The following is a 25,729-nucleotide window of genomic DNA, read 5'->3' on the forward strand; positions in this document are numbered from 1 at the left end:
GCAAGAAAGACCAGCTAATTGAGTGGTTTCGCAGCAACAACCTTGTCAGTAAGACCAAAGTGGTGATTGTGGACCTCAGAAAGGGTAGGATGAGGGATCACGAACCAAGCCTCATAGAGGGTTTGAATTGGATAGAGTGAGCAATTTCAAGTTCCTGGGTGTCAAGATCTCTGAGGATCTAAACTGGTCAATGCAGCAATGAAGGAGGCAAGACAGCAGCTATACTTCATTAGGAGATTTGGTTTGTCACCTAAGACAGTTGAAAACTTCTATAAACGTACCATGGAGAGCATTCTGACAGGTTGCACCGCTGTCTGGGTTGGGGGGGGGGGGCTACTACACAGGATCGAAAGAAGCTACAGAAAGTTGTAAAATTAGTCAGCTCCATCTTGGGTACTATTCTCTGTAGTATCCAAGACATCTTCAAGTATCGGTGCCTCAGAAAGGTGGCATCCATTATTAAGGACCCCCATCACCCAGGACATGCCCTCTTCTCATTGTTACTGTCAGAAAGGAGGTACAGAAGCCTGAACACACATACTCAGTGATTCGGGAACAGCTTCTTTGCCCCTGCCATCCGGTTCCTAAATGGACATTGAACCCATGAACACTGCCTCACTTTTATTATTTGTTTTTGCACTATTTTTAATTTAACCATTTAATACGTATATATATATATATATAGTGTAATTGATTCACTAATTCATTTTTCCCTGTATTATCATGTATCGCATTGTACTGCAGCCACTAAGTAAACAAATTTCACAATATGTGCCAGTGATATTAAACCCAATTCTGATTCTGACATGCCAGTGATAATAAATCTGATTCTGATTCCATTTGGAGTTGTGTTTCTACAAGCCAGGTGTTCTGTGAAAGTAGTTTAGCGTCATTTGTATTCAGATTTTGCTTACAACTGCAATTTTCTCCTGAGCTTCATCTAAACAAAAATAGTTACTATTGCTAACATCCAGTTTCTGCTTCTAAAAGCCCATTCATCAAAAACAAGGGTCTCTAACCACGTTAGAAAAAAATAATCACAGATTGGTTCTCCATTATTTTCATTTCCCAAAAGATTAATGGGAAAAAATGCATGCACTAATATTTTGGCAGCACTTGTCACACTCATTTTGCAGCTTTCCTATTAATGATAGCCATAATTTGTTAATATTTCGGCAGAATGGAGTTGAGGGAGGAAGAAATTAAGACAACTAAGTGTCTATGTAGTTACTAGAGTACTAGAGTCAATGAAGTTCTATGTACTTCATATTACTATGTTTTTAAATGGATGAAATTACCATTATTTGAAATTTATATAGAAATTAACACCTCAAGTAAAAATGGAAAGTTTGCAAAATGGAACATACCCATTGATGACAACATGAAAATAACATTTTGGATCCACTTGACTTCCTAGTAACCACCTGAAGTGAACTAGTAGTTCATAAATGTTACTTCCCATTAGGTTTCTAAAAGAGGTTCTGAAAATTCGATGAGAAAATAAAATGCTGGAGGAACTTAGTGGGTTCTTATAGTTGATTGGGTTTTTTTTTCGCTCCAGATCTCAGCATCTACAGTTTCTGCATACCCTACCAAAAAATCTTGGTTTCGAATGATAACCACTCAAGTTACATTGTATTCAATCTTGTTGTGCATTTCTAGAGCTGGCAGATCATTTCCAATTAATCTGGCATTCTAACAATCAACTTTAGGAGGGAGAAAAAGTACAAAAGTTCTAACCAGATCAGCTGATGCAAGATTAATTTCTATAATAACTAAAATGTTAGGAATACTTATTTTATTCTATCCATTCAAGGTGCAGATAGGACAAGTATTGAGAAGGAGGAACAGGAACCTTAGGTCCCACACCAACAGTTCCAAGAACAGCTATTACCCTTCACTTATCAGGCTCCTGAACCAGTGTGGACAGTTTTACACACCTCAACGCTGAAATGATTCCACAGCCTATGGCTTACTTTTAACGACTTTGCAACCCATGGCCTCAATATTATTTATTTATTATTATTCTATTTTTTCCTCTCAGCTCAAGCTGGTAAAACCTGAGGTATGGGTATAGCCAAGCAAACTCATTTCTCAATTGCTAGGAACTTTCAGATGATGCTAGTGATGTGTAGTATTGTGGTTTTTGAAAATTAACATAGATATTGTTATATAGGCCTAATTGTTTAACGCTTTTGTGTAGTGACTCTGGAATGATACCAGATAGTAATATTACTATCGGGACAATGTACACCCTGTTCATGTTCCATAGTCTTTCAATTTCCTCTTTTAATTCAGCATGTTTCTGGTGTTTTACACTTATTGATTTCTGTAAGTTGTTTGTGTTTGGAATGGCTATATCTATTAAATAAGTTGTCCATGCTTGTTTATCCTGTAATATTATATCCAGACGGTTGTTATGGATTGTCCTATTTGTAATAATGGATCAGTCGTAATATAATTTGTAGGACTCTGACTCTAAAACTGATCAAGCTTGTATTTATAGTAAGGTATAATGTCTTTTTTGAGTTGGGATTTTTAAAGCAAGATTGTGGTGAATAATGTTCGCCAATTCATTGTGCCTGTGTAAGTAATCAGATTGAGGTAAACTGCTGCAGGATCCTGAAATATGTTGGATTGTTTCTGGTTTCTTTTGGCTCTTTCTGCATTTACCATCTTGAATTTGTTGCTCCTTTATTATGTATTTTTGATCATTTGTGTTAACCACCTGGTTCCTTGTAGCAATACCTGTACTGTCACAAGGAACCCCTATCATTATGATTTTTTTTTAGTATTTGCACGATTTGTCTTCTTTTGCATGTTGGCTGTTTGTCCGTCTTTGCGTGTAGTTTTTGATTGACTCATTTGTGGATCTCTGTATCTGCTGTTAATACCACAAGAAAATAAATCTTGGGATAGTGTATGGTGACGTGCATGTACTTTGATGACAAATTTATTTTGAACGTTGACGAGACCATGGCATTTGATTATTTAAATAAAAGAAATCACACTTCTGTATTGCACCTTCTTTCTATAATGCAACTTACTCATTCATTTACAGTATTGATCAAAACTACAGTAACTTTTTATTGCCTACAGTTAGACGAAGGACTGAAGAAAGATCCTTTGCCTGGAATGAATCCAGAAAAAGGTGCTGAATGGCTGTGCTAATTTAATGTTTATCCAGTTGAAAGCCCATTTTAATAAAGTGCAGCCACTGACAGTAGGTCACAAAGCTACTATCAGTTCATGCAACAGTTACACTTGGTAAAACGGCCACAGTTTCATAGAGAATATTAAAAAATACAATCCTGAGTTGAATTAAGAGATAGATAAAATAAATTACCAATGAAGAAACATGCATAATTAAAGAAAGAAAAAGAACAACTGAGATTTATGATGAGTTACAACTCCACCTCAATCGTGGAGATTTTTTTAAAAATTTCCTTAGCATATTTTCTAGATAATAGTCCATTCAGGCTATTTAATCTTGCACTTTTCACAGATGCTTAAATCTGGAAACTGAACTTGCATCTTACATGTGAATCTATTTATCTGTTTTCTTTTTCCACAAAACACCAGCTATTTGGCAAGAATCAAACAATTATTCCCACAACAGTAAGACTTCAGTGTATTTCTACACAAGTGTTTCATATACATGCCAATAATAAATATTGTTCTTAAACCTAGGAATTTTACAACTATAATAATTCCCTTTATAAAGAAATTATAGAACACAGTTGGTGGAAAATCTATTTCACACTGGCACTCATACAAGTGGTTATCGGATATTTTGCTTATAAACATATCCCTAGAACCTTAACATTTTCTTATTAAGTTAAAAAACAGCTATTTTTATTCTAACTTTTAAAAGCTAATATTTTAATTAGGAATAGTTGCAGATTTTATCATACAAAATAATTACTTACTTTGTTATAACCTTCTAAAGCACTAAAGACAGCTATTTGGCACACTATGCTTCTTCCAGTTCTTCAAAACAGCTATCAAATTTCTCCTATTTCCCTTGTTTTTTTCCTGCAGCCCTGCAAGTCCATGTTTAATTCTTTAAGAGTTACTAATCAAAATTCTTTCACCACTTGTCAGGCAATGCATTCCAGATCATAACACATTGGTAAAATATTTCTCTCTTCCATTCCGATTCTACTGCAGTTTATGAGTGGAAACAATTTTTCCACAGGTTATTACTGGAAACATTTTTTTTTCTTAATTACTATTTAACTTGTTTTAAGAAGCAACAAATTCTTATCTTATGGTACATTCTACAGGTTTGCTCAATACGATTAAAATAAATATATCAACTAAAATTTACCGCTGCCATACATGAAGTTCCAAATAATTTACAGTATGACATTACCACGATCACAAAGCCTTTCTCTGGTTAATTAAAAAAAAGCAATTGGGTACTGAGCAGCCATTCATTAACTCTTAGTAAATTCCAACTATTCTCCACAATACTTTCACGGTCATCTTATTTGCTTAAACAAAGTTTTGAGGAAAAGGTTACTCAATTCATCATCTAATTATAGTTACATTCTCTTGAAAACTCAGAGAAGGTCCATTTATAAGTTATCCTTCCCAGAAAGAGGCAAGTGTGCAAGAGGAGGCATTATCAAATACAGACCAAGAAATCAAGGACCAACTTTATTCGCCATATACATTGACATGTATTTGGAATTTGCTGTGGTGTGTTGCTGCAACATGCAACAAAAAACAATATTCAACAATTATACGAATGAAGAATTATATTCAAAACTAAACTTAGAGGTTCAAATATGGATGTGGAATAAAATGTCCAGAAATATGTAAATACCATCTTGGCACCAAGAATGTGTGTTGTCAGCTGAGGGTTGGCCCATAGCAGACTTCAGGTGTGTTGGTTGTTAATGCAAATGATACATTACACTGTATACTCTGATGTACATGTGACATATAAACTTGAATCTTGACTGCCATGAATTTACAATGTAAATAACATTATAAAGTGCTTACAGAGCAGTACAGTGACTGAGCTAATAGATGGAGGGGGTGGGATGGCTAACGAGAATGGTTGATCAGATTAACTGCCTGGGTGAAAAACATTCTAAGATGAAGTGCAGTTTTTATTTTAATAGCCCTATAGACTTTCCAGAAGGAAACTTTTGGAAAAGATAGTTTGCTAGGTAGGTAGTGTCCGTAGTGATTTTTCCTGCCCGCTTCCTTGGACATATACAAGTGGCTTTTTCAGTTGACCTGATAGTTCACTGTAGTTTTTGTATACTGCGAGAGGAAATAAACTAACTAGAGGAAAAACAAAAGAAAGTAACCATCAATCCCTGTTAACCAAGAACATTTTATACTACATCATTAATAAATTATGAATAATAAATCATCGCACAATATATGCATATTTTCCACTTCCCAAAGGCAGCTAAATTAATCTCTCTGTTTTGCCTACTCATCAAAAATAATCTGTAAGAGATCTATGTATCTTTTTTTCTGAACCTCATCAATACATTAGAAGGGAGAATTTCATAAACACAACTCACGGTCCCAACTGTGAACTGAAAACAAATCATTCCAAGCTTCTCATGCCACAGAGTTTGCTTGACCTGCTGAGCATTTCAACCACATCTCCTTTCATAGATTCAACATTTGTTTTTTGCTTTTCATTATGTGCTTCTTATTATGCACTTGCCAAATTTAAGATCCTATAAGGTTGCGAATAATATAATAATGATCCTGTCTCAGAATTGAATCAACGGCCAACAAAGAAAAAAATAGAGACAAACATGGCATTACCCCTTCTGCAAGATTTTTCAATAACATTGCTAAGCCAAAATTAACTATATGAGGTGACTCCGATTACACAGTCATCAAGCGTGTCTCGTACCTAAAGCTTTCATACCATTTGACAAGTCACCTGGAGCATTAGTCTAGACACAAAACACTTTTCGTCAGGGAACAGACGCTGGTTAGATTTAACTGGGAGTTTATCAATTATCCAAAGCACTGAAGGATAAGCCTAACTTCCACCCGAGTTGTCACCGAAGGATCCTTGCTGAACTGCCGAGTGACAGTTCACAGGGAGGCCTGTTTAAATGACCATTTGAGGAGACATTTTAACCATAAAATAAAAGCCCATCCCATGATTGTGACGCACACCACCTCATCGGGAGAGAGCAATCTCTGTATATTCGTGTAAAAAAAATCCGACTCCCACAATTTGTCTTTCGTTACCTCAGGGTTATCGCTTTGGGAAGGGCCGATGCCCGGAGATCAGTTCAACGTCTCATTTGACCCATCCTTCCATCACAATCAGCCGCGATGCGCAGGACGACTCATGATTGAAAAAAAATCCGCGCCGGAAAGGTGTGGAGGGAGGATGACTGTGAATGATAGGCGAGGCACGCAATCAACAGTAAGAATTTCTTTGATTGATAGATCCAGTATGCAATCAGTGATTGCGGCGTAATAAAGGGCTGGACGATTTCCAGACGGAATCGTTTCACCCAGTCAGATGGGATGTTGTCATACAGCGGTAGAATTTCTACGGTCTGTTGAGTCGATCGGATGTCTGATTGGTCTATTACCCTGTCGATTCACCAGACAGTGGGCGGGCTTATTTTAATTTCCGGTTGTCCGCTAGGGGTTGGGCTTGTGCCTAGGCCGAAAAAAAGGAAGGTTTTTTTTTTGCGGTTGTTGCAGGTTTTTTGGCTTTGGTGGACGCTGTTTAAATTGACACCAAGATGGGAACTAGAGACGATGAATACGATTACCTCTTTAAAGGTACGAGAATTATTAACCATGATATAGTTTAAAATATATGGGACATGTTACTTGTAATAGATGTAGGCCTTAGGCTTTGAGTCTTTAAACTGGGGGGAAGGACACGAAGAAGCTGCTTCGTTGCGAACAAGTTTTCTCTTTTTTAGCGGAGGTTTGTTAACTTGCTAGCAGAAGGGACTGAGGAGGTGCCGGTGACAGGAGCTCGAGCCTAGAAAACAAACCTCTCTCCCTTCGTTCCTCCTCCTCCTCCGGGGTGGGGGGATGCTGTAGTCGGCAAGAAGTAAAAAGATCCATTGGTTGGCCAAATCATAACTAGCAGTTGTAATCCACTTATCGCTTCATTGCAGTTTAATTGTTAATTTGAAAGAGTTATTTTGTCCGCAAAGTCCAAAAACAATTGTGGGCGCAAGACTTTTCTAAGAAATAGTTCATGTATTTTTTGCGTAATTCATATGCATTACATTACTTCTCGCTCCCATACTGTGCTGTTGAAATAGGACTCTGTCAAGTAAAATGGGCGTGAGCTGTAATCCTGAACGAATTTGTTATAACTCTGTAGTTGTGTAAACTGTAACTTGGCAAATGTAATGAAATAGACCACAATGTTAAATCTTATTAGACCAAGGCAGTTTGTTTTAAAGCATTACAACTTTTGGTGCCAATACGTGAAGCCTATATGATAACGTGAGTTAACTTGCACGTAATTGATCCTCAGTTTCTTGTTTGTCATTTCACAATACCTTATTCCTGCATTTCAACTTTTTATACACTTTAACAATATTAATACTATCTTCACCCGTTCCAAAAGAAAAATCAGTATATTTGTGTGTGCCATACCTTCCAGTGGGATAGAAATAATGGTACCCTGTGACAACTTTAAATCTTATTTCAGCATTAATATTTCACATTAAATGTAAGTAGGCTCTGTACTTCATAAATATGCCAAAAATTACAAGTATTTGCCATTTTAACTGCTGCTTTTTAACGATTATGGAAACAAAACTTTTCTGTGCTTAAATGGTTGCCTACTTGACCTGGCATTCACTTTTGAGGCACCTTTTGATTATTATCTTTGTGCTGTATGTGTATTTTGTTTTATTTTTACCAGTTATGAGTAAATATTTGTAAGTAACCTTGGATTGTTTCTTATGAACCAATTAGCAGGAAGTTAAAGTTTAAATTTCGAAATAAGAAACTGCTGACATTTCATTAGTTTGTAAGTGTTGGTAGTATATATTTAAAAGTGCATGTAAAATATAATTCCATTGCTTTCATTTTTCAATTCTTTTTAAAATCTTAAGACTTTTTCTGGATGTAAAAATTGTGAGGACTACTATCTAGGGTATTCTGATTTTTGCCTCCTGTTGAACCATTTTGGGTGAATTTAGAAGCATACTAAAGAGCACAGCTCAGTTTCTAGTGATAGGTAAGTGGAACAGTTTGCAAAAGGCAACTTTTTTTTCTTCTAGGCATAGGCTTACCTTTCCTCAAGTTTTATGATGGCCTGCAAGGGAAGTAACTGCACTTGGAACAGATTCAGAGCATAGTTTTTTTTTGGGTTACAATGAATGGCCTCCCTGTTCTGATATGTGCATGTTGATATTGTGCAGCTCTAAATATTAAACAAGATTGCCAAGGTCAGAGAGGGGAACAAGCTTGTCTGTTCTTCAAAAGCCTAATTGCTTTTTGAAAAATAATGGGAGATTAAATGCAAAACAAAATTTGCAACTTCACCTAAGATGGAAGATTGTGCGGGATGAGAAAATACCAATTTAAATTTGGTCCTCTGTATCGTAAAGCTCCTAATATAAACACCACTACATTCTGAATGTACCTAATCTGTCTCATTACTTGCAGTACTAAATGTCAACCCCTTAACCCTGTAGGGTGCAGCCTAGGCAAGCAACTACAATGCCTTATGTCGTTGGGACACATTGCAACATTGGTTGAGGTTGTGAATTTTTAAAGTGGTGAATGGGTTGCCAATCAGGTAGGATGTGTTTTATCCTGGATGACGTCAAGCTTGTGTGTTGTTGAAACTGCACTCATCCATAACAGAATTTAATCACACCCTCATCTGCATCTCGTAGAAAGTGGAAAAGCTGTGTCAGGTGAATTGTTTGGTGCTAGATGCCCAGCTCTTGTCACCACCGTATTTATGCAGCTGCTCCCATTGAATATCTGGTCACTGATGGAGAATATGATGCATGTTGAATGGTAAGGGCAGTTTGTAGGCCATCTCATTGGCCATGGTTGTTGTCTGGTACTTGCGTGGTGTTAATGTCACTTGTCATTTTTCAGCCTGTATATTGAATGTTGCTGCATGCTGAGTGCAGTAACAAATAGATAAACATGTTTGGATCCGTGATACTGCCTTGAAAAATGTGTCATTATTTGGTGTAGGGCTGAAATGATTGATCCCCATCAGCCACAACCTGTCCACTGATTCATTCCATAAAATTTATATATTTTTTAAAGTTGGCACGACTGTTGTAGCAAAGATTATTGCACAAACTGGATTTTGGCTGCGGTAACAGGTTGCACCAAGGAGCCAACTGCACTTTGAAGCAAGCTATAATATTTTCGTATAGTTACAACACTGGCTTCTGTTCTAACGTTGCCTGGTAACCAGTTTTACTAGGGCTTCTTGAAGCCATAGTCAAGTGCTGCCTTGAAGTCACTTTCTTAGCACCCAGAAACCAAAGGGCCACTGTTGTACAATTGTATGACCATGAGTATCAGTTAGATTGCAATTTTGTATTTTTTTAAAAAAGGCAAAAGAGAGAAGTCCCTGGTGGTAATGGACTGCAGGCACCCTAACAGTATAGCAGAGAAAACAAGAAATAGGACTTGCAAGAAAGATAGTACGATAAATATGACTTTGATCTCCTTATTTCACAAATCAACTTAGCAAGTAGAGGCTTGAGGATGTCTTCATGGTCAAGGCTAATTCTTTGAGCAATCTGTTGTGGAACCAACCGAGAAAGTGGCAATTTTCTTGTCATTTACAACACAAAAAAGATTGATTCCTCTCAAATAGAAGTAATGTGGAATGAGCTGCCAGAGAAAATGATTGAGGAAGATGTATTAACATGTAAAAGATACTCGTGTACATGAATGAGTAACATTCAAAGAGATATGGGCCAAATGGGACTAGCTTAGATGGGAATCTTGGTTGGCGTGGACCATTTGGGCCAAAGGGCTTGTTTCTGTGCTGTATGACTGGTTCCAAAAGATCTCCAGGGGAAGAGTGATCCTGTGAATTTCATAATCAGTTTACAAATAGCTTTGCTCTGGAACTGTTACCTTAAATGTTAAATAATTATAGACAGGCTTTGCCAAAGTGGACTAGGAAAAACCAAATGGTAAGATGATAAATTAAAGCAACAGATTTTAAGTTATTTCATAATTCTCCTCTACTCCACTGAGGAGTTCAGTTGAGGAGAAGGATGATTCAGCTGTGGCTAATTAAGAAAGAGAAGGGTTGTATCTAATTGAAAAAGCATGGATTGTTCTAAAGATTAGAGATGTGCAAAAAGTTTGTGGGAATTTTTGAAAAGCAACAGATGACTAAAATGAAAATATTTTAACTAAACTAGCAAGAGATATAAAAACATAGCATGAGAAGCAAAAGTGAACGAACTTTAAGAGATGACGCTGACAAATTAACAGTGGGAAATTAGGTAATGGCAAAGATTTATCTTCATGGTAGAAAATGATAGAAGTATTCCAATAAAAGATCAGGCAGCAAAAGAGAAAGAAGAGCCTAAAAGCACCATGATGGAAAAGCTAACAGGTAAACTAATGGGTGTCAAGTCCTGAAATTGATTACTTTCATCGAGTGGTCTTAAATTAATGGTTACTGAGATAATGTATTAACAGTTTTTCTTGTTTTACCCCATCCTCAAAAAAGCCCTGGATTTTGCATAGATTCCAGCAATTAGAAAATCACAAATGGAGTGCCCCTATTCACAAAAGTAAAAAGAATGTTAACCTCATATCTGCCAATAGGGAAAATGCTGGAACCCATTTTAAGGGAAGATCAACATGGAGATTTTTTAAAAATCATCATACAGTCTTGTAGTGGCAACAGCTTCTATGGAAAAGGAAATGCTTTGACAAATTCTTGTGGATATAATAGGCGGGGTAGACATACTGTGTTCCAGTTTCAGAATGCATTTAAATACATCCCATAAGGTTATTACAGAAAATAAATTTTCTGGGATTATATATTAATATAGATTGATCAGTGGATTAGTACTGTAACTTAAACTATTTACAATCTACTTTATCTCTCATAGAAAGAGACTAAGTTTGCTGATCATGGATGAGAAAGCATGTTGTGAGGAATGCATAAAAAGTCTGAAGAGATTCATTTGTTCATTTATTGTGTTGTGTTATATGACATGGGCAATCATGGTCTTGGCCATAATTGTTCTTGGCAAATTTTACTACAGGAGTGGTTTGCCGTTGCTTTTTTTCTGGGCAGTATCTTTACAAGACAGGTGACCCCCCCCACCCATTATCAATACTCCTCAAAGGTTGTCTGCCTGGCGTCAGTGGTTGCATAATCAGGACTTGTGATATGCACCAGCTGCTCATATGACCATCCACCACCTGCTCCCATGGCTTCATGTGATCCTGATCTGGGTGGGGGTGGGGGGTGGGGGGTGGGCTGAGCAGGTGCTGCACCTTGCCCAAGGGTGACCTGCAGGCTAGTGGAGGGAAGGAGCACCTTACACTTCCTTTCATAGAGATGTATCACCACCCTCTGAAGAGATTATTTATGTATAATGTAGGAATTTGAAGTTATCCACTTTGGTATGAAGAATAGAAAAATAAATTGTTTAAATGGAGAAATTACAGAATGCTTCAGTACAGAGTGATCTGGTTCTCCCCATACACAAAGTTAGCATGCAACTAATTTAGTTTATTTGGGATCTGGGTGTTCCAACTGCATAACCTTTGCCACAGCTTCAGTCCACTGCAATTTAGGTGAGCAGTTAAACTGTGACCTTGTCTGTTCTCCCAGGCAAACATAAAATTGACTTCTTATCCTGAAAAGCAAGTGAGTTTAAGCTGAAATATTGTCCTTTCACCAGGGAGAATCTAGTGCCTTAACACAAGGGAAGTTGATATAGTGTAGTTTCCAACTAATCTCAAATAATGGGCCATGGTGTGCATGTATAAATTCAATCTCCATTTTAAAAAAATACATGCTGAGTTTAATTATTTCTATCAATTAAATCTAATTTTCAAATTAACCTACAATCTGCAAAAAAAAACTTATCTTTTCTAACTACTCTATCAAATATGTATGCCCTGTTCCTATTCAAAAGTGTGGCGGTAATTTGTAATGTGAAACTTTTTAAGAAAGCATCAAGTATGTAAAATTATATGGTAAATAGTCTAAGATTGGTTTTCTGTAACCAGTTCCATTAATGTTGAAAATCCCAGATGTCACAGCCTGTTTCTATCTGACGCATTCCTGACAGTACTACATCTTTGTGATATTCTCTTTGGAAAAACTAGTCTGAAATTCCAAACATATTTGTGGTTGGCAGTTTGAGTTTCCAGTTACATGAGGGACCTTGATAGTTTTGTTAACTTTGTAACAGTCTTCTATGCTATCAATTTGAAGTCCATCCATTGGAATCTGCCAATCTACAATCAAGAACATTTACAGGTTTAGAAAAACAGCACGAGCTAGTAAAAAGGCACCTTTTTATCCTGTCAAGTATTTATACATTTTCATTCTTGCCAACGCAAGCAGCAACATTTTTGAAAATGGCTGTCAACACTTTTTCCAGCCGAGCCCTTGCAGGGCTTTCATGTTCCACAAGCTATTCTCCAGTTGGATAACATAACAAGTTAAATCTTAAAGCAGTATCAGCTAATTATACCAAGAATAAGTAATATTGGTTTGGTTTTTAAAATACTTAAACAGTTTCCCTCTCACTATTTAAAATGTTTTAATTTTCTTTTTAAAAAAAGATTAGGCAACATTGTGTTATAAAAACCATCTTCTAGCATACTCAAATTTTAAATCTGTAAATTGGATGATGAAAGGAAGATTGGTTGAAGTAATGAGCTCTGCCAACTGCATTAGGTTGGGTATATTTGTCATCGAAATGAGGAAGTAAAGACGAGTTTTACTTGACATTTTAAAATAAGCTGTAACATCAACCTGATTATCTAAAAACTTGATGTTGAGAAAGTTTCTAAATTCCACACTTATTCTGGGAAAGAATTAAAAGCTGGGATTCGTGCAGGTACTTTGATTCAACAGGATTTAGGGAGAAGGAAGAGGTCTCTGTTGTTGTGGAGGAACCAATCTCATTCAGTTGCTATCTTCTCTTTAGAATACAGGGTTAGCACAGGAAAGTGAAGCTGAAGTACACAGTTTGTCATAATCTTGAATGGTAGAGCAGGAGCTCTGGGGCTTAATGACCAATTCCTATTTCTGATATTCTTGTTTCCAATTTTTACACCACAAATATCGGCTTATGTTCTGGTAGTTTTTTTTTAAAAAAAGCAAGGTTCTTTCTGGAACCATTTAATTCAAGTGTGACCTTGTGTACTGGGCTTGGATGGTGACCAAACAAATAATTTCCTTGATTGAGTCCAATTCATTATAGTCATCTTGAATAATTTTTGCTTTCTGAAATTAACTTGCATTTTTTTTCAAGGCTTGCATATTTTTCCTCAATAGAATGACTTCTGTGCTGTGCTTATAAATCTTGATCTGCTCTAAAACTTGTTTTGATTATTGTACCTAATCTGACTTTCAAATGTTGAAGATTTCTAGGAACCTGTTTCTAGAGAACTATGTATAGCCAGGTTATAATTTTAATTTTAAAATAAACAACTTTATAGAAATTATTCTGCATTATCACTTTTCACCTGCATTTTTTTGCCACAATCCTCCCTATTGAAGGCGACACCAGTCAACTGTTTTTGTTAACCTCTCTAAAGACCTTATCAATATTGTGCTGCAACCATTTTTCAAATCTCACTCTCAGATGGCATTGGTATTGCATATTAGAGGCAAAATCTAACTAATTTTGGTAAAATTTAGATTATCCTGCAAGTTGGGCCTTACATGGCAAGATAGAGAAAATGTGTACCTTTTTCATATGGACCACTTGAGGAAAGCAAAGCATGTTGTTGCTTTTAGAATGTTACATTATCTTGATTTATTAAGCACAACAGTAATACTTACTCACAAACAATGTTTATTCAGGTAACTTCATAATTAATGTATTTAGATCTATATTCAAATATCTATGTTAAATGGACAAAACAGTCATAAATTGAGCTCAGCAAATGAGCATTTTCCTATGTTTAAACACTAAACACTAATTATGAACTAAAGATTTATAGATTCCTGGATTAGTTTGCCTGATTAGCACGATCAGAAAAAAACTTTAGAGCAAACTCTTGTATAAAATTATCTTCCACTTGATTAGCCTGTGCTGCTTTTTGTTCCATGTAAAATAGTGCATGAAAATGCAGCTAAAATAGAAATCAGCACTGATCAAGGTAAATTCACTGGCTGAGCTATGCTTATTGAAATGGAAGATGGGTCAAGAAGGCTTAAAGTTGGTCAGAATCCCTTCTGAATTTCTTGATCTCTACTAGTCCAACAGTTGTGAAGCCATAGTATTCATAATGGCCTTTGGATACTTGTTTTAGAAAAGTGAAAGTCAATATGTCACTCTCAGTGGATGTACTATTTTATGGGCATCATTGTATGCTAGAATTGGCACTCTGGACTTATGGAAAGTGTTTGTTTTGAGGTGGTACTGAAATATGAGGGTTGCAAAAACACGAGGATGGCAAGTTCCCATTCAAATTGCACACTGCCCTGGCTTGCGTTATAGTTTCTTCAGGTGCCATGCCCAGTTTGAGCTTTGACTGCCATGGCCCACACACTCCTGTTTCGGGTCAAGTGGATCAATTCATTGGTATTCATTTCCAGTTCTCTGGCTGCTGATTCCATCATCATTTGTCTTTGTCTTCCTCTAGCTTTCTTCCCTTCAATCTTTCTTCATTACTGGATCTAAATATTGATACTTCTTGCCAAGCATGATTTTAGGAATGCTTGAAGTACTCAGATGGACCTCAGCGGTTGAGAAGGGAAGCTTGCTACAATTTTCAGTGGGATTGGTGATGTTCATTTAGAGATGCAGTGTGAAACAGGCCCTTCTGGCCAATGAGTCACACCACCCAGAAACCCATCTATTTAATACAAGCCTAGTCACAGGACAATTACCAATTATCCACTAGCCAGTATGTCCTTGCACTGTGGGAGGAAACACACGTGGTTCTCATCACACATTTTTTTAAATGGTTATAATCCCTAACGTTTCCAAAAAAAGTCTGCTTTCAGAATATGTTAAGCCAAAAACGGGTGAATAAAGAGAAAGAAAAGATTTGCCTAATTGAACTGTTTCATTTGCACTATCTGGATGTCAAGTTTACAACTTGTCCTGATGCTTTGCTATCAAATTTGGACTGTTAAGTACCTTTAACTCAGTTTTAGTATTCAGACTTCTTGTAAGCCACTTTATTGTGGGGATGCATGCACTAATTCAAGTATTGCCTAAGTATGGTAAAGAATAGTAGTCAACCCTGCTGCAGACTTCATATGGTTACCACAAAAACCCAAAGACCAATCATGGCTTCACAACTGTTAGACTGTTAGAGATTAGAATTCACAGAGCCTCTTCAACTCGGGGAAGGAGAATTTCCTAACATGTTCTAGCTTTCATAGCCATTTGTGTCCTGAAGAATAAATAAATGAAGCATTTTTTAAATTGTAATTTTATAGATGTTCTTTGAGACTTTAGTGAAAAGTGCCACACAAATGCAAGTGATTATATTCACTGTTTAAAAACGTAAACCGAGGAATTCTGCAGATGCTGGAAATTCAAGCAACACACATAAAAGTTGCTGGTGAATGCAGCAGGCCAGGCAGCATCTCTAGGAAGAGGTACAGTCGACGTTTCGGGCCGAGACCCTTCGTCAGGACTAACTGAAAGAAGAGCTAGTAAGAGATTTCAAAGTGGGAGGGGGAGGGGGAGATCCAAAATGATAGGAGAAGACATGAGGGGGAGGGATGGAGCCAAGAGCTGGACAGTTGATTGGCAAAAGGGATATGAGAGGATCATGGGACAGGAGGCCCAGGGAGAAGGAGGGGGGGAACCCAGAGGATGGGCAAGGGGTATATTCGGAGGGACAGAGGGAGAAAAAGGAGAGTGAGAGAAAGAATGTATAAAAATAAGTAACAGATGGGGTACGATGGGGAGGTGGGGCATTAGCGGAAGTGAGAGAAGTCGATGTTCATGCCATCAGGTTGGAGGCTACCCAGACGGAATATAAGGTGTTGTTCCTCCAACCTGAGTGTGGCTTCATCTTTACAGTAGAGGAGACTGTGGACAGACATATCATAATGGGAATGGGATGTGGAATTAAAATGTGTGGCCACTGGGAGATCTTGCTTTCTCTGGTGGACAGAGCGTAGGTGTTACAGCCTCCTCTACTGTAAAAATGAAGCCACAGTCAGGTTGGAGGAACAACACCTTATATTCCGTCTGGGTAGCCTCCAACCTGATGGCATGAACATTGACTTCTCTAACTTCCGCTAATGCCCCACCTCCCCCTCGTACCCCATCCGTTATTTATTTATATACACACATTCTTTCTCTGTCTCTCTCTCCCTCTCCTTTTTCTCCCTCTGTCCCTCTGACTATACCCCTTGCCCATCTTCTGGGTTCCCCCCCTCTTTCCTTCTCCCTGGGCCTCCTGTCCCATGATCCTCTCATATCCCTTTTGCCAATCACCTGTCCAGCTCTTGGCTCCATCCCTCCCCCTCCTGTCTTCTCCCATCATTTTGGATCTCCACCTCCCCCTCCCACTTTCAAATCTCTTACTGGCTCTTCCTTCAGTTAGTCCTGACGAAGGGTCTCGGCCCGAAACGTCAACTGTACCTCTTCCTAGAGATGCTGCCTGGCCTGCTGCGTTCACCAGCAACTTTGATGTGTGTTGCTTGATATTCACAGTTTGCCTTGTTATTTAATTACTGAATAGGCCAGTGTTATTGGGAGATCCAATTTCATCCTCACAGATAGAATACTTGCCATAAAATAAACTATTTAAAGTTTAAATGTTGATATCTAAAGTATTTCATCTTTCAATTTATAACTATATTAGGACCTGATGGAAGTTACAAAGAAGAAATTATCATTAAAACCAGTTGTGCAGAAGAAGAATTTGAGTAAAATTTGAGCTTCAGCAAACTTCAGTCTCTCCCTGGGAAATGTGATGACACAACAGTACAGTCTGCAGCAGTGAAATTATATTCCTCATTCACTTTAACCTACCCTTTAACAGCTTCCTTAAATGTGATTGGCAGACTTGACCATGTGGGATTAGTGAAAGAAAAGGCATAATGTCAGGATGTTGGCAGAAATCTCAGGAAAATAGTCTTTCAACAAATGTTTTTTTTTCTTGAACTGCAACGCTTAAATGTTTAATGTGCTTTTTCTGCCAGTTGTGCTAATTGGGGATTCCGGGGTTGGAAAGAGCAACCTCCTGTCGAGGTTCACACGCAACGAGTTTAACCTGGAAAGTAAAAGCACCATTGGAGTTGAGTTTGCCACCAGGAGTATCCAGGTAGATGGAAAGACAATTAAAGCACAGATCTGGGACACAGCAGGCCAGGAGCGATACCGTGCCATCACTTCAGCGTAAGTATTTCATTTCTAAAAGTAGTCAATTTATAACAATTATAAAATAATCAGATGTGACCACTGTAAGGAGAATACCTATTAATTTTTGTGTAATGATTCTTTACTGGAATATAGAAATATGTGAGCATTCAAGGTAGGACCACAAGCTGATATAACTGCCACTCTCAAGAGATAGTAAATGATTTTGTTAGCCTCTAAATGAATTATTTGAAAAGCTGGAAAAAGTTAAAATCAGCTCCAGAAAGTTTAAAAAGCACAGAACACTTGGTGAAAAATGCTAAGTAAGATTTTGAAAATATAAACAGCTTTTATTTTTAAAAAAAAGTGAAAATTAAAAGAGAAATGAGAGGAAATGTCTAAAACTGTTAATGTTTTTTACTTATATTAAGAAAGTGTGCTGACTTCTGTGGCTTCTCACTTAAACTCCCATGCTGACTTTGACCTTTTCCTGTACTTGGTCTGCACCAAACCTTAATGCAATCTTCCCAAACAATATCTCTCTTCCTTTCCATGCATCCTCCTGTCTCCATCTCCACATCACCTTCACTATATAACTCATCAACAAGAGCTTTCTAAATGCTGACAAAAATTGTCAGAATTCTTCATAGTCCACAAAATGGAAGGGTGCAGTCTATACCAGGTGAACAGAAATAAGGACTGGTGCAATCTGTGTTTTCAGGTACTACCGTGGAGCTGTAGGTGCCCTGCTGGTGTATGATATTGCCAAGCATCTAACATACGAGAATGTAGAGCGGTGGCTGAAAGAATTGCGTGATCATGCTGATAACAATATTGTCATTATGTTGGTTGGGAACAAAAGTGACCTTCGTCATCTGAGAGCTGTGCCAACGGATGAGGCACGGGCCTTTGCGGGTAAGGATACACATGAATAACATCTAGACACTTGGCAGTTTAAAACTTTACTAGAATATGTTAGGCAGCATCTCTAGGAAGAGGTGCAGTCGACGTTTCAGGCCGAGACCCTTCGTCAGGACTAACTGAAGGAAGAGTGAGTAAGGGATTTGAAAGTTGGAGGGGGAGGGGGAGATCCAAAATGATAGGAGAAGACAGGAGGGGGAGGGATGGAGCCAAGAGCTGGACAGGTGATAGGCAAAAGGGATACAAGAGGATCATGGGACAGGAGGTCCGGGAAGAAAGACGGGGGGTGGGGGGGGGACCCAGAGGATGGGCAAGGGGTATATTCGGAGGGACAGAGGGAGAAAAAGGAGAGTGAGAGAAAGAATGTATAAAAATAAGTAACAGATGGGGTACGATGGGGAGGTGGGGCATTAGCGGAAGTGAGAGAAGTCGATGTTCATGCCATCAGGTTGGAGGCTACCCAGACGGAATATAAGGTGTTGTTCCTCCAACCTGAGTGTGGCTTCATCTTTACAGTAGAGGAGGCCGTGGATAGACATGTCAGAATGGGAATGGGATGTGGAATTAAAATGTGTGGCCACTGGGAGATCCTGCTTTCTCTGGCGGACAGAACGTAGATGTTCAGCAAAGTGGTCTCCCAGTCTACGTCGGGTCTTGCCAATATATAAAAGGCCACATCGGGAGCACCAGACGCAGTATATCACCCCAGTCGACTCACAGGTGAAGTGTTGCCTCACCTGGAAGGACTGTTTGGGGCCCTGAGTGGTGGTAAGGGAGGAAGTGTAAAGGCATGTGTAGCACTTGTTCCGCTTACACAGATAAGTGCCAGGAGGGAGATCAGTGGGGAGGGATGGGGGGACAAATGGACAAGGGAGTTGCGTAGGGAGCGATCCCTGTGGAATGCGGGGGGGGGGGAGGGAAAGATGTGCTTAGTGGTGGGATCCCGTTGGAGGTGGCGGAAGTTACAGAGAATAATATGTTGGACCCGGAGGCTGGTGGGGTGGTAGGTGAGGACCAGGGGAACCCTATTCCTAGTGGGGTGGCGGGAGGATGGAGTGAGAGCAGATGTACGTGAAATGGGGGAGATGCGTTTAAGAGTAGAGCTGATGGTGGAGGAAGGGAAGCCCCTTTAAAAAAGGAAGACATCTCCCTCGTCCTAGAATGAAAAGCCTCATCCTGAGAGCAGATGCGGCGGAGACAGAGGAATTGCGAGAAGGGGATGGCGTTTTTGCAAGAGACAGGGTGAGAAGAGGAATAGTCCAGATAGCTGTGAGAGTCAGTAGGCTTATAGTAGACATCAGTGAATAAGCTGTCTCCAGAGACAGAGACAGAAAGATCTAGAAAGGGGAGGGAGGTGTCGGAAATAGACCAGATAAACTTGGGGGCAGGGTGAAAGTTGGAGGCAAAGTTAATAAAGTCAACGAGTTCTGCATGCATGCAGGAAGCAGCGCCAATGCAGTCGTCAATGTAGCGAAGGAAAAGTGGGGGACAGATACCAGAATAGGCACAGAACATAGATTGTTCCACAAAGCCAACAAAAAGGCAGGCATAGCTAGGACCCATACGGGTGCCCATAGCTACACCTTTAGTTTGGAGGAAGTGGGAGGAGCCAAAGGAGAAATTATTAAGAGTCTTCCTAGAGATGCTGCCTGGCCTGCTGCGTTCACCAGCAACTTTTATGTGTGTTGCTTGAATTTCCAACATCTGCAGAATTCCTGTTGTTTTAGAATATGTTACGTACCCCGTAACTGGGTTGCCAAACCAGCAGAAATGGACCACTTAGTTGGAGTCTGGATTACTGGAACTAAGAAAGTTTTATTAAAGAAATAAGTAACACAGTACTCTAAACGTAAGGATATAAATGCAACGGGTTAGCAATGATAAAACTCACGTACACAGAACTAAGATAATAGGAATCAATCAAGCTTTATCGCAGTCTAGGGGTAAAATGATCAGTCTCAAGTGACACAGAGTTCAGTTCAATTCAGTTCAGTTCGCAGTAATTGCTGTTGTGCCATTTGGGGGAGAGAGAGAGCGAATGCTGATATTCAAATCGGATTCAACAGACCTTTGATATTCCTCGCAGTTAGCTTTCGGGCGAGCCCTTTGTAATGTCTTTTGAGGTCACCGACTGTGACCCCTCTGTTCCGGATACAATCGTTCTTCTGCGGTGAACCCGGCACCTAGGCAAGGGTGGACACACACACCAGGTTCCCGCCGATGGTACCTTCTCAGCCTGTGCGTCTATGGTTGGTCCCGCGACCAGACCTCCAAAACTCCCACCAACTTGTGGGGGCACACTGCTTTTCCAGGGTCTCGTTATCTCATGGTGTCGTGGTGTGTCTTGCCTTAGCGTACCTGTTCCTTTTATCCCCCTGCTGGGGTATTGCCTGTCCATCAAACTTCAAACAGTTCAGGTTCAAAGCAGCCGGTCTGAACAATACTCGGAACTGTGTCTCTTTTCGGTAATCTCTCTCGTCTCTCTCTGATTAGCATTTTGAATGTTTCCCCCATTTGTCTCTCTCTTATCTCTCTTATCGGCATCAATCTTCTGATAACTTGGTATTTTGTCACATACCCCTATCCTTCAAGGATTTTTACCGGGGTAAAAATTATAGGCATGAATACATTATTAGACACACACAAATATACATGTTCATCAGCTATTTGGCTAATACAGAGAACTTTAAGTTGTCAACACCTTGACAGACAGTCAGCAATCACATTTTCTGTTCCTTTTATATGTGTTATTTTAATAAACCTCTAAGACCAGGCTCCAACTTAGCAAACTTCATAGTGGCCAATAACACTAATGAATTGTGATCGGTGTAACTTCTCAGTGGTTTTCGTCCCGGATACAGATAACAAGGGTCGTCCCATACCAACTTAGCATTCTTTGGCATGGGCTTAGTCAGAGGGTGGGTAATATCTGCAGAGTTTTTTTTTGCAAAACTTCCGATAGTACCCCACCATCTCCAAGAACCTTCTCAGGGCTCTCTTGTCTGTCGGGGTGGGGACTTCAGAGATAGCCTGCACCTTAGCTTGCATCAGAGCCAGCTGCTCCTGTCCTACCACAAATCCCAGATAAGTGACCTTCGCGTGGCCGAACTCACTTTTTGCGAGGTTCACTGTCAGGTTGGCTTTGGACAGCCGTTTAAACAACTCCTCTACTGCCACAATGTGCTCCTCCCACATGTCACTCCAGACCACTACATCGCCAATATACACTTCTGTGTTCTTTAGCCCTTTTGTCACTGAATTAATCATTCTATGGGGGTGTTGCTCACTAGGCTGACCTGATGTGACAACAACTCCATGTCCCGGCTCCTTGCATCGCCTCGGGACATTCGGACATACGTGTGCGTGCCGTTTAATTAGCTCTCTTAGCGGGTCGCTTTGTTCGGGGATTAAGGAAGAGACCTTATCAGCAAAGCTGGCCAAAACAATAGACTTCTCCCATCTGCTCGGCACCATACTTATCTTTTCAAAATGGGTTTTCCCCTTATCAGGTGGCACCCTAGCCTCATTAATTTTCATGGTATCGCCAGCTAGATCTGTTTTCTGATCGTGGTGAGCTTTTAACATGTTAATAGCCTCTAACTGTGTTAACTCACGTCTACAATAGTCAATAACATCCTTCCTCCTGTGTGGCCAGTAGAACTCTTTCATGATTCTGCCAACTGTTTTCCTCCCCCCAAAATGTCCACCGAGGGGTATCTTGTGGGCCAGGTTAAGAATCTCATCCCCATAAATTTTTGGCACCACCCCCCATTCCTCATCTGCGGGCACGGTACTTGGTCTCCCTTTCTTCCTTAGCACTCCCTCCTCCACACAATAGCCCACTGGCTCCCTTTTTAATTCTGCTTCGGAGAGAGCTGTCTCCACCGAAACCATCAGCTCCTCGTCTCGCTCCTGTGCCTGTACAAATTCCTTCCTGGCTAATGCTAAGTCTGCCTCAGCTCCCTGACTTCCTCCTGTTCCACTACGCTCCTTCTTTTCACTTTCTACCTCCCCCTGGTACAAGGCTGGTAGAAACGCCTCAGCTAAATTTACTTCGGCAGTCTTTCTGGACACACGCCGAGTCACTGCGCAAACGGGATAAACCTGTGAGTCCATGGCTGGGGCCTCAATCCTGGCAGGCTGACTTGTCAGTTTTACTGCTGAGAACACATTTCTGCCGGCGAGGTCATTACCGAGTAAGACTTCCACGTCTTTCATCGGTAGTTCGGGCCTCACCCCGATTGTGACCGGTCCAGAGACCAAGTCGCTTTTTAGGTGTATCTGGTGCAAAGATACTGCTTCACTCCCTTTTCCAATGCCTTTGATCACCCTGACCTCCCCAGTCTGGGTCTCTGAACTAAAGTCTACACACTCTTTAATATCAATGACTGACACGCTCCAGTGTCTCTCCAGATCCGTACTGGAACTGGGTTTAACCCTCCTTCACTGACACCAATCCGGCCGAGATAAACCTCTCGCGCCCTTCCTGAACTTTATCAGACCTCCTCTCTCCTAACGGTTTACTTACCAGCTCAATACAGCCAGTCGGAACCGCTGTTTTTCCTTTTCCCGTCTCCTTCTTTGGGGCAAAGAGTCCGACTTTCCCACAATTATAACATACGACCCCAGGAGGCTTCCTACCAAACTGCTTCCAGTCTACCTTATCTTTCTCACTAGTCCCCGGCTTACTTTCTGACTTTTCTGGCGGACTCTCCCCACCGTCCTAACTACCCTTCTGGTAGTCCTTACTCGGGCCAAACTTCATTTTATGTGTCAACGGGTACTCATCCGCTAACTTAACAGTTGCGGCTAAAGTGTCTGCCTCTTTCTCATCTAGGTAGGGTCTCATACCTTCAGGGACACCACCTTTAAACTGCTCAATCAGGATTAGCTGTAGCAGTCTGTCATAATCCCCACTGACCCCTTTCGAGGCGCACCAACGCTCACAATATGTCTGCATCTCACAGGCAAACTCTAAATACGTGCGGCCCCACTGCTTCTTCGCATTCCGGAACCTCTGCCGGTATGCCTCCGGGACCAACTCATAAATCCTGAGGATGGCCTCTTTCACCACCTCTAGGCATCTTCTGCAGACAAAGCCGAGTAAGCTTGTTGGGCTTTTCCTTTAAGTACACTCTTAAGCAAAACAGCCCATTTATCCCTCGGCCAGGCCTGACTTACAGCAACTTTTTCAAAATGGAGAAAGTACCGATCAACATCGGTCTCGTCAAATGGGGGAACCAACCTAACCTCCTGGGTTGCCCTGAACCCTCCACCTTGGTTCGGCATGGGCCCCTGTGCTGCCATCATCTTTAACCTCTCCAGCTCAAATTCCCTTTCCCTCTGGTTCTCTTCTCGCTGTCGTTCTAACTGTTTCTCTTCGTGTTCTAGCTGTCTTACCCGGAACTCGTGCTCGAGTCTCAATTTTTCAAGCTGCACCTGTGCTGCGTCTCCACCCAGTTTTCCAATAGATATCACCTCCAGCTCCCCTTGGGGAAACACACCTTTAGACACATAATGCTCTATGATAGCTCTGTGCATCTCCTCTCTCCTTATTGTCAACTTCCCCTTAAAAAGATTCAACCGTTTGGCCACAGCTGTCAATTTCGCTTTCCTGGCATCTTCTAATGCCTCCAAGGTCGGCGCCTTTAGAAATTCCTCAATCTCCATTTCTGCTGTTTGCCTTTTCTTTCTTTCGGGAATTTTAACCCAATTAATTTACCCAGTCCCAAATTTAGCGTTCAAAATCATGGACGAGAACTCCACTTATGTTACGTACCCCGTAACTGGGTTGCCAAACCAGCAGAAATGGACCACTTAGTTGGAGTTTGGATTACTGGAACTAAGAAAGTTTTATTAAAGAAATAAGTAACACAGTACTCTATAAACGTAAGGATATAAATGCAACGGGTTAGCAATGATAAAACACACATGTACACAGAACTAGGATAATAGGATCAATCAAGCTCTATCGCAGTCTAGGTAAAATGATCAGTCTCAAGTGACACAGAGTTCAGTTCAATTCAGTTCAGTTCGCAGTAATCGCTGTTGTGCCGTTTGGGGGGGAGAGAGAGAGAGAGTGCGAATGCTGATGTTCAAATCGGATTCAACAGACCTTTGATATTCCTCGCAGTTAGCTTTCGGGCGAGCCCTTTATAATATCTTCTGAGGTCACCGACTGTAACCCCTCCATTCCGGATACAATCATTCTTCTGCGGTGAACCCGGCACCCAGGCAAGGGTGGACACACACACCAGGTTCCCGCCGATGGTACCTTCTCAGCCTGTGCATCTATGGTTGGTCCCGCGACCAGACCTCCAAAACTCTCACCAACTTGTGGGGGCACACTGCTTTTCCAGGGTCTCATTATCTCGTGGTGTGTCTTGCCTTAGCGAACCTGTTCCTTTTATCCCCCTGCTGGGGTATTGCCTGTCCATCAAACTTCAAACAGTTCAGGTTCAAAGCAACTGGTCTGAACAATACTCGGAACTGTGTCTGTTTTCGGTAATCTCTCTCGTCTCTCTCTGATTAGCATTTTGAATGTTTCCCCCATTTGTCTTTCTTATCTCTCTTATCGGCATCAATCTTCTGATAACTTGGTATTTTGTCACAAATAAAAGTCATTCTGAGAGGCTCATGTTAAGTTAATTGCGACAGGGTTTCACTGAAAAATGCTACAACCTGCCCAGAGGTTAATACTGCAGAATCTGGGTGCACAATCTTTGTCCAATTTTACCTACAGAGATAAATGTTTGGAGAGTGAAGTTATTTGGGGTTGCTTAACTCAGAACCTTGTGCTTTTCAGAGCTTATACTGTGATGTACCAATAAGCACAATGATTGTGGAGTTGTATCCTAATTCTCCATAGAAGAAAATGAGAGTGAGGTGTGATGTAAAGTGTCAGGACAGGGTGTTGTCAGGACAGCAAGTGGAGTAGACAGTGGGGAAGCCTACAAGCAAAGATGGTAAGTTAGAAGGTTGAGCATGTTGGGACTAATTTCCTAAGTTGCATCTATTTCAGTTGAACATGATGGGATAATTTCAAGCAAGGAATATTGTAAGTCAGACAGATGAGCTCAGAGCAGGGATCAACGTGTGGATTTTTTTTTTTTTTTTTTTTTTTTTGCAGCAATTAATAAGGTTTGGTTGCAGAACGAGCAGCTAAATGTTGTGGATTCATTTGTTTTAGAAGTGAGAGGGGGAAGGTGTTAGAGAATGAGGGGTGGTGTTACTCATCAGGGGAAAAGGCTGATTGCTTTGCTCAGATTTGACATACGGAGGGTTTGTCTACTGGGGCAATTTGGGTGGAA

At 40.3% G+C, this 25,729-nt stretch overlaps 2 protein-coding genes across 8 annotated transcripts in view; one reads left to right on the forward strand and one right to left on the reverse strand.

Moving 5' to 3' along the window:
- The window catches only part of marchf2 (membrane-associated ring finger (C3HC4) 2), an 87,037-nt gene extending 80,667 nt beyond the window's left edge, over window positions 1-6,370 (reverse strand). For all 7 annotated transcript variants that reach the window (XM_072244672.1, XM_072244670.1, XM_072244665.1 and 4 more), the window contains exon 1: window positions 6,238-6,370. The gene's annotated coding sequence lies outside the window, so the exon portion shown is untranslated. The remainder of the gene's footprint in view (window positions 1-6,237) is intronic.
- A 269-nt stretch (window positions 6,371-6,639) lies between these two features.
- LOC140188007 (ras-related protein Rab-11B) overlaps window positions 6,640-25,729 on the forward strand; it is a 28,791-nt gene continuing 9,701 nt past the window's right edge. The window contains exons 1-3 of the mRNA XM_072243883.1: window positions 6,640-6,786; window positions 17,342-17,537; window positions 18,220-18,413. Coding sequence (XP_072099984.1) covers window positions 6,747-6,786; window positions 17,342-17,537; window positions 18,220-18,413 — 430 coding nt within the window. The 5' untranslated portion in view covers window positions 6,640-6,746. The remainder of the gene's footprint in view (window positions 6,787-17,341; window positions 17,538-18,219; window positions 18,414-25,729) is intronic.

This window comes from Mobula birostris, chromosome 26 (assembly GCF_030028105.1).
Source record: "Mobula birostris isolate sMobBir1 chromosome 26, sMobBir1.hap1, whole genome shotgun sequence".
In the NCBI taxonomy this organism is placed as follows: domain Eukaryota; kingdom Metazoa; phylum Chordata; class Chondrichthyes; order Myliobatiformes; family Myliobatidae; genus Mobula; species Mobula birostris.